Source organism: Folsomia candida, unplaced genomic scaffold (assembly GCF_002217175.1).
Source record: "Folsomia candida strain VU population unplaced genomic scaffold, ASM221717v1 Fcan01_Sc011, whole genome shotgun sequence".
In the NCBI taxonomy this organism is placed as follows: Eukaryota; Metazoa; Arthropoda; class Collembola; order Entomobryomorpha; family Isotomidae; genus Folsomia; species Folsomia candida.
The window spans coordinates 1,843,843-1,853,617 of NW_019091203.1; the positions used below are offsets into that span (position 1 = coordinate 1,843,843).

The following is a 9,775-nucleotide window of genomic DNA, read 5'->3' on the forward strand; positions in this document are numbered from 1 at the left end:
CAAATTGAAATTTGCTAGGAGAAGATTTCAACTTGTAAATTATATAAAAACTAAAAAAAAACTATTATTTTTGACAGGATTTGGTCGGTCATCTTGTTCAAAAAGGGGTTAAGAAGAATGCCAAAGGGTCAAACCTTGTAAATTCGTCCATGTCACATACATATCCAGTAAATATACGTCACTGAAAAAATGAAAAATCGAAAACCGGTTTCACGAAAGTTTTCCAAATTCAGAAAAATCGTAAACCAATTTTTCAAAATTTTCCGATTCTGGATGCCCTAATCTACCTCAATATAGTAAAAAACAGTTTTAAAATAAGTGAAATAAGAAATAACACACTTTGAGTATTTGCAAAGGGTATATATTTATTTATTACGGTAACACTCATTTTTAAATATATTTTTTTAATGTAAAAAATGGATCGGAATTCTCAAAATGCTGATCCGATTCAACCCTGATTTCCACCATATTTATCACATCGGTGATAATACAAAGCATTTCTTCGCGAAAACTGTGCACCACAATGAGAACAAGGATACGACTTGTCGGGATGTTCTCGGAGATAGTGTTCCATCCTGAGAAGCATGTTGCGGAACGTGGTTTTGCAAAATAAGCAATAGCATCCGATTTTTGTGATCTGCAAAATACAATTTATTGCTAACGTCGCATAGCAGGCGGGTTTTGAGTTTGAATTGTTGTATCTCAACTTTCCCTGATTCGGTATAAATAGGGATTTTGAAACCTTTTAATTGTCTTGCGTTTTTAGAATAAGATTTTAAGGTACCTAAAAATCGATAATTTTTAGATTAATGAAGTTAGGAGGGTAGAATCTTAACGTTGGATTAGGTGACTCATCGCCTGTGACGTCACAGGCCTAAAAATCAGCACATTTCCATCCATTTCTTGGTTCTGGAAATTTATTTTTAAATTCCAAGAACCGCTTTTGTAGAGCAGGTCGTTGCCAATTTATTAAAAATATACACTCCAGATTTTGACAATTTTTGAAGGAGGAATTTCGAAAATAGTGAAAAGACATAAGACCTCTAGGAAAATTGATCCCCTACAAATCTTAATTCAAAGAAAGTCATTGCCATCCTGTTAATTAGCTTACTGACTACAAAAGCGGTTCGTAGATTTTCTAATTTTGATTTCATTGCTCCAGAAAACAATTTTGAAATCATGGTGTGGAAAGTAACTTAATAACATGGTGAGGTATGTAGGTAACGTAAATCCGCCACTAAGTGGTCATGCACTGACCACGTATTGTATTAGATTTTAATAGATTGAGTAAAAACACGATAAAAATGATTTTACAAGAAATGAAAATACAATATCTAGTGAATGGATGTCCCCGATTTTCCTACCAAAACAAAGGAACATGTGTTTTTGTGAAAAAGTAATATAAGATAAACAACTTTCGCGCCCTGTTTTTGCCTGTGAGATTGTTTGAGACGATGAGTCACCAAGAGGAATCTTAATATTGTTTTCATCAACGAGAAAATATTTAAATTTTACTGATTATTTTTTATTTATTTTCTCATTGAAGAAAAAAATCCAAATTCTAACACTCTAACTTCGTAAACTTAAAAATTATCGATTTTTAGCTGTACAAAATCTTAAATCAAAAAATTTAAAACGCTCAGCGATGAACAAGCTTCAAAATTTCCATTTGAATATATGAGACATTACAATTCAAACTCAAAACTCTCTTACAATGCCACCTTAATACCATGTGTAAAACTTTGTGTATAAATAATTCAAAATTTTTACCATTTTTGGAGACTTGCACTCCTCCAAATGCTTCAGCCAGTCAGCCCCCGAAGTAAATCTGGTCGCGCATCCGTACGGACATGACTTCCGGTCCGTAAAGTGGAACAATTCCACGTGTCGATGCAAGCCGGTCGAATTGGAGAAGGTTTTCGTACACATCTCACACGGCGTCCGCTTCGACGTAGGCTGGACCACGTGGTGGAATTTTTGCATGTGCTTTCGCACCATCGCTATACTTGAGAAGACTTCCGGACAAAGGGTACATTTCCGCTTGACTCGTAACCCTTCGTGCACGGCCCGGAAGTGTTTACGTAACGAGGGCCCCCGGATGAAACGTTTGTCGCATTTGGGACATCCATGTGGCCTCTCGACGCCAGGACAGCGGCTAAATAAATGAATAGATTTGCTTAACCTCTTTTCCTTTAAATGCGTCTGACGTATTTCAGAACAAGTACGTTAATGTCAGTGGCGGATAAAGCCAAGTCGGGGCCCCTAGGTGGAATTTTTTTGGGAAGTAATTTGATGTCTCTCCAAAACAATGAGAATTGCCAGGGTTTCGTTTTTCCCGTCAAAAACGATTTTTCACCACGGCAGGGGGGAAAGAGTGGTAAAAACCGGGAAAAACGGTTTTTACCGTCCAAAATGGGAAATATGGCTGTCCATGTATTTAGTTATGGGGAAAGCTAATTTCTTTAATAATCAATATTTCCGGAATTGGACTTCATATTCGTCATCTCCACGAATTTCTGAAAATTTTGATATGTAATACGGGCACTTTTGATCAGTTTTAATTATTTTTACAATTTTCCCATATGAATACATATTAATTTTAGAGATTGTTCGAATTGAACCGTATTAACAACTAGGGTTTTACATTGTCAACTTGTCATGACATTTTGACATGTCATAAATGTCATAAATGTCATAAATGTCAGACTTTTATTTTTATTGACAATTATGACATCTATGAAAATTTGTCAAATTCGAAATTGTCAACTTTTCTGTCAACTTGTCATTGGCAATTATGACATTTTCACTGTTTATCGCATTTTTCCCTAACAAAAAAGTCATCGTAGGCGGTATATTTTGTTTTTCAGCTACACATCTTTCCTCTCATATACTTTTTCACTACAAACGACACTTAAAATATTATATTGACTGATTTATGATTTAAACCTTTATTCACGTGTTAATAGTTATCAGTTTAAAAAAACTGGTTTAAAAACTATGACACAAAAAGATATAACTCTGTAATTAACCTAAAATAAGAATAAAATCACTTCATGTAGATAACATAGAATATTGAATCTGAAAACCAAGTTCAATTTGAACAGTTGAAAAGCAAACTATTAATCAAATTAGAGTACCGAATTATAACCAAGGTAAACAATCCATGTCAAATAATTTTGGTTACCCAATACCACCGTTTTCCAACATGCTAATGCAAATTAAATACTTGCACTTAAAATCCATAGTTGTAAAGTACATATCAGAGAGTTGATCTCGTACCGGGTTCAGTACTTTCACTAATTTAAGGAGTACTTTTTTAAAATCAATAGGCTTGTAAAACACACTCGTATTAAAGGACTTACTTTTAAATATTGGAACACAAGTGGGGCACGCCCAATTTTTAGAAAGAAATATTTTACAATAAGAATAATCAGACATGGAAACATTGCAATTATTCTTGTGAAAGAAATTAAAACAGTAAATACACTGGAGCATTCCATCTCTCCAGGTATAACCCTCAGAATCAGAAATGTCATCTTTAAAAAGAAAGTTGTAGATGGTTCCTTTATAGGTGAAAATACTCGCAAGGTCATAAATTTCTTGGCCACAAAGATGACAGTCGGGTCCCGTTTCGTTCTCGCCATCGTCGTACATGTATTTGGCCTCAAAAACCCTGTTGATCTCAGGAGGACAACCCTTCACCGACAGAATCACCGATTTCGATGTCCTTTGGATATGTTGTAGTACTAGGTGAGTCTAGCAAAAGTGAAGAAGGATTTCATTCCATGGCCCCATTTGCGCGCGCCACACCCACTAAAAGGTGCGAAAAACACGAAAAATACCCTGTTTCGGTTCATTCAAAAAATCACCAAAAATCCAATTTTGATCGGATTTTCATAATTTAAACGTTTTTGTGATCTTAGATAGTTGGTTTATCATATCCAATACCAAACTCAAATTTTTTGAAATTTTGATTTTTTCGAAGGCAGACCCTTGGTCAGGAAATTTTCGAAAATACTCAAAAAATTAAAAAATTTGAGTTTGGTATTGGATATGATAAACCAACTATCTAAGATCACAAAAACGTTTAAATTATGAAAATCCGATCAAAATTGGATTTGTGGTGATTTTTTTGAATGAACCAAAACAGGGTATTTTTCGTGTTTCTCGCACCTTTGAGTGGGTGTGGCGCGCGCAAATGAGGCCATGGAATGAAATCCTTCTTCACTTTTGCTAGACTCACCTAGGTCTACAACATATTAAAAGGGTATCAAGATCGGTCATTCTGTCGGTGAAAGGTTGTCCTCCTCAGCGTTCTCATCATCGGAAGATTTTCCAGGCAGGATGATATTGTATGTGGAGGACTGGGTTCGAGAAATGGCGTCAACCAGAGCCTTCATATTGAAAGGGCCGAGGGAAATACTCGATCTAATTTACGCAAGATGCAAATTAGAGTCAGTTGTCTTTGTCTGATGGGCAGATGGTATGTTTCACATAAGGTTCCAGTCATCATCAATCCAATTTCCAAGCGGTGGCCAAGTCCATCTCAGGAAGGATAAGAGAGAAAACTTTTTTAGGGCGATGTTTAGCAAAAAGGAGAAGATGTCAATAATTAAATAATGAATTAATTGACTTGCCGGGCCTTGCCGGGCGGGTATGGTTACTGCTGTAGAGGTGTATTACGCACCAAGCAGAACCACACCCAGTGGCTTTTTTCCCAAAAGAGGGGCTGACGAAATTCTTGTCCCCCAGAATGAATGGATGATACGTTGCAGTCCAATCCTACAGAAGATTGGGAAGGGGAGAGTCTACTAGGCAGGAAACGAGGGGAGTCCAGTTGAGGTGGAGTAGGTAGCACCAAAAACACGGCAAAAGGACGGTCAGCCACGGTAAAGATGAAAACCTTCATCTACCACTGTCGAAATGGGTTTAATGGGAAGAAGTTGACACCGATTGCAAAGTTGGGAGTGCCCAGGAACTCACAAATTTTTGCAAAACAAAATAATCGAGACAGAGTAAATACGTATCTGTCCACCAGCTGACGACTTCCGTTCGTAAAATTATAACTTATTCCGTTTGTCTTTGATCATCAGTTGTATTTGGAGCATTTATTTGGAAGAGTTGGCCGATTCCTTGCATGTTGCTTACAATGATATTGACCTGAAGTCTGTCTTTTCTTATAACATAAAATGTTTTTCGTTAAACATGAGAGCAATATGAAGCTTGGACTACTGGTTGTCTACAGAGTTTAGGAAGGTCATATATTAATTCACTCGATACATAAATAATTCATCCAGCAGGATATACAGAAAGTTGCAGCCAGCTCGGTGAATATTTTCTAAAAGTTTCTACTTATGACCAACTAGGTAGAGTTAACCGCAACTAATTGAGATGACTGCTACCAATGCTACAACGTTTAAATATTTACAATTGTAGACCGGGAGACTGAATCTTACTTGGCAATCAAACTAAGAGAACTATAAATAAAATTGAAGCAGGCTGAAAAGAGGAAGTTCCTAAAACTTCTTCAATGAAATTGTGAACGGTCGTAATTAAGTTTGACGTTATACTTATCCTTAGATATATATAAATACGAGAGGATGGCGATTAATCGCCATCCACTCGTAAATCGCGATTTAACAAGAACATTTGTTGACTCGTTGAATTGCAATGAGGCAAAGAAGAGTTTTAATAGCTGCTACCAACATTACCTGGTCACGGGGCATATTGAGATTGGCAATTATGACAAATGTCATAAATGTCCGTCATATTTGTCATAAATGTCATACATTTTGAAGCTGTGACATTTATGACAAAAAATTGACAAATTGACATGTCATGACCTTTATGACATGACATGACATTTATTCCGTTGACACTGACAATGTAAAACCCTATTAACAACTAATTTTCTCAGAATTTGTTGGAGAATACAAATATGAAGTCAAATTTTGAAAATCTTAAGTTTTAAAGAAGTTGTTTCGGAGTGCCCCAAAACCAGAGTTTTTCCCATTTCTTCCATTTTTTCCATTTCCCACCCATTTTGAGTGGGTGGTAAAAATGCCTTTTTCCCACTTTTTCCCGCTGCCCTGGTCAATTTGGTTTTTACCAATCGAAACCCTGGGAATTGCCCTCCATGTATTTAACAAGCGACCTAAATGGAAAACAACCTCTTAATGCTCTAAATTTCCCTCTGGTTAAATGGAAGTAGCCTCTCATTTTGCATATCATAAATCTGCGTAAATTTCTTATCGGTCATGGGTCTTACAGCTTACTACCAGAGTCCGATTGAATTTGTTCTAAATCGGTTTAATATTTTTTTGTGATATTGAACGGTGTTTAAAATTCTTAACTATGTTGGTGTAATAATATAGGTATATGTACATATGTTTCAGTTATTTTGTGTGCTATGTTGTTTAGCAAGCATATTTTGTCAATTTAATAAAATTATGCGCTCTAACTTGATACGGAAAATGGCTTTCCTTACAAAGAACTCCGATTGGCGACAATATTTAATATCTGGTAGTGTTATCGAACTACAGATCTGTATTTTAACTTCTTCAAGAAAATATTCAGTTTCCACAACGTTGCACCGCTCCCAGAAATAAAATTAAGTCAGACGGTATCGCTTTAGAAATGACTGAAATTATTAGCGAAATTAAATTATTTGCCTTTTCTTTTAATCCTAACCACTTATGACTATTGCCTCAATAATTCCCAATTCAAGAATCGAAATAATATCAAGGAACTTTTTCTTTTCCCTTCCCGCGCGGTATCCTTCACTCTCAATAATTTTTTGACAATATTGTTACCGTCGGAGACACTATGCAATTCTACCGCGTGGTAACAATATAGTAACAAATTGTCTTCTGTGGGTAAGAAATTGCCTCAGGTATCGGTAATATTTTTATTACCTGAGCGTTGACATTGGGGCAGTGCAGGATTTAGCCTCTGTATATATGTTACCCTTCGGTGATAAATTATTACCTGAGCGGTAGAGTTGCATAGTACCTCCGCCGGTAACAATATCATCAAAAAATTATTGAGAGTGTTCCCATACTATTAGTATGGTAGGGATACGAGCGCGGGAGGGTAAAGAAAAAGTTCCTTGATATTAGGGAGGGTTTATTAAATCGCTATGAAATTTCTTTAGATTCGTGGGGAATTGGGCGTCAATTGGGGATCACCACGAACTAGATTGAGACACCGATTAATATAAAGAGGACAACATCATTTTTATTTGACAATTTTTGCATACGATTCCGCAAAATTTTCGCACACTTTAGTAGCTTAATAATAAATTTGGGGGCCCCTTGAAAGATATGAGGCTTTATCTAGCCAAATTTTCTTGAAATACAATTTTTGCCACATACATATTTGTTATATTTCAAGGATATAAAAAAATAAGTTTTGGCTAGAAAAAGTCTAACCTCTATCAAGGGGCCCCAGATTTATTTTAAAGCTGCTAAAGTTTGCGAAAATTTTGCGGAATAGCACGCCAAAATTGTTCGAACCCAAAAAAACATCTTCCAAGATTACATAATCTACACTGCAAATAACTCGGTTACGATTATAACCACAATCCAAGATATATGTTTGAGTCTACCACTGACTGGTTATCAATTTATAACCGACCGGGGAGAAATTTATTCCAAATGGGCAATAAATAATCGCAACCGAATACCTTCGGCATATTTACATAAATACTTAACCACCTATTTGTAGTTTCCCAAAAACTACTTGTTACGCGAGTACTTAATAACAATTAACTTAATAATAATTTATCTGCAGTATCAGTGAATTTATTTTTCGAAATTCGTTGACCAAACTTAAGTATAATAATATATACACCACGCTGCACCCTGGGGCCCCTATGTCACACCTAGCCCACATACCCTATTTATCCGCCACTGGTTAATGTGTAGTTTACAGTGCATCGATTTTCACAAAGGTAACATTATTTATAAGAGTGTACTTGTTGCCTATATTAATACTAAAACTCACCGTGTAAATCCGCTTGTGGTGGCTGAAACAAAAGACATGGCAGGAAAATTTGCATGTCGCAAGATTTAAAAGAAAAGTGCAAATATTCAAATTCGTAAAATATTTATGCATTGTATCCTTACTGCGTTTGGGGGCATGTTTCTGGTTCATGTGACGCGTGAGGTTGTCAACTCTGCGGAAGGTGACGTTAGGTTGACAGATTTTGCAGACGTATTTTGACCATGATTTGGTCCTCTCGGGAGGAGATTTGGGCTCAGATAATGCAGAGTCAGCATCAGACTCAATTTCATGGTCGTCTTGGTCGTGGTCATCAGGTGGCTCGACTTTTACCGAAAATTCTTCGTAAACCGATTCAGTTGGCCCTGGGTGGTCGCCATTATGCAACAATGTGACGCCGTGACGAACGCCAAAGTCTTCTCCATCACGGGAGGGTTCTACATAAATTGAATAAAAGATGACTTACTCGTCATTAAAATCGTCAAAAGCAGAACATTTTTAATCATTTTTCTCCTGTGGGAATTTATTTTACTAAATTTGTCCTCAGTGGGTTGATTGATGGAATTGAGGTAAGTTTTTTTAACCCAGTTCCATTTTTTCTGAAGGATTTTTCAATCGGGGATCTCCGTCGCCAAAAAGTGTAAAAATCTATGGGTATTTTTAAAAATGGCGATCTGGTCTATAAATTCAAGAATTTTAGAATAAATTCCCAGGCGCGATATATCATGAAAAATGTCCTTGAGTCCTATGTATGTGAATTAAGGATTAATCGAATAGATTATTAAAAATTGTTGAATTAACTATCAAAATTCACCAAAAATTTGCAAAAATTATTTACCAATAGTTTTGGACCCACTCCGCAGCTTATTAAACAGTCCGTTCCTGCTGGAGATGACGGCACGGAGAGAAATGGTAATATTTTCGATCTGCGTGGATAACTTGGCCAACGAGAGGATCGCGGAGGAGCAAATTTTACAGCAAAAAATGGGAGGATGATCTTCCGTTTGTAAAATGAGGGAAATGTGCTCCTGACTTAGGACGAATTTGGCCAGAATTTCCATCTCTTGGACGGCCAGAGGGAGAAGATTCGTCGATTCGGAGCAGATTGAACATGTTACTTCTGGGGGTGTCAAATTTGGCTCGATTTTGACGGGAAAGTTGTCAAGTTTTTGGTTCCTTGTGGGGACAAAATTTGCCCTGGAGAGAAGAACCGTGGAAGAAAGTAAATCTTGCAAAATGTGACTCGTCCCATTTTTAGTGGATTTTGAAAATCCGTCTCCTTCCGACATTTTCTTTATCTGTAAACTTAATTTAATAGTCTGTTCAGAATGATATACGCGAATTGTTTAACGCGAATTGGAAATGTGCATACCTTTAATTTTACATACGTATTATTCGTTTAAATTAGTCGGATTTACAACTGTATTGCATTTAATGACGTGCCAATTAAATATTTTAACTGCACCAATTTTTTTATTTAGGTTTATCCAGGAGAAACTCAGTGAAATTCAGTTTGACAGGTTTGTTTTATTTGAGCTGGTGATTTGATCGTGTATTTTTGAGTAAAGTGAATGCCGCCTTGAATGATGTAAATTGCTGGTGGGAGCGTGCATATATTACGTGATCAATAAAGGTTTTTGGGTGGTTTTATGTCGCCTATCTTACCCGGCTTAACCTTTTCATGAGTTGGATTGGGAAGGGGTGGTGTGAAAATGGAATTTTTTGATGACGTAATATATGAACGTTCCCTATGAGTTTTCATACTCAACCATTG

General features: G+C 36.4%; 1 protein-coding gene across 2 annotated transcripts; it reads right to left on the minus strand.

The window, feature by feature from the left end:
- Positions 1-345: 345 nt before the first annotated feature.
- On the minus strand, positions 346-9,555 carry LOC118437020 (zinc finger protein 354A-like). Of its 2 annotated transcripts, none has more exons than XM_035855767.1 (6): positions 9,374-9,555; positions 8,840-9,299; positions 8,127-8,438; positions 8,005-8,026; positions 1,771-2,155; positions 346-637 (listed from the first exon to the last, which is right to left on the minus strand). In XM_035855767.1, exons 2-6 carry the CDS (start codon positions 9,288-9,290, stop codon positions 449-451), a joined length of 1,359 nt encoding a protein of 452 aa, XP_035711660.1. In that variant the 5' UTR covers positions 9,291-9,299; positions 9,374-9,555; the 3' UTR covers positions 346-448. The 2 variants fall into 2 exon arrangements, with proteins under 2 accessions (XP_035711660.1, XP_035711659.1); XM_035855766.1 differs by having other exon boundaries at positions 8,840-9,306.
- Positions 9,556-9,775: the final 220 nt, after the last annotated feature.

What these genes read in the sequence shown, in the direction of transcription:
- LOC118437020 (XM_035855767.1), bottom strand. Translation starts at nt 9,290, where the DNA reads ATGTCGGAAGGAGACGGATTTTCAAAATCCACTAAAAATGGGACGAGT. An exon ending in GAAACATGCCCCCAAACGCA is followed by an intron (nt 8,027 to 8,126) that starts GTAAGGATACAA and finishes CTTTTGTTTCAG; the next exon opens with CCACCACAAGCGGATTTACA. An exon ending in ACCACAAGCGGATTTACACG is followed by an intron (nt 2,156 to 8,004) that starts GTGAGTTTTAGT and finishes TCATTTATTTAG; the next exon opens with CCGCTGTCCTGGCGTCGAGA.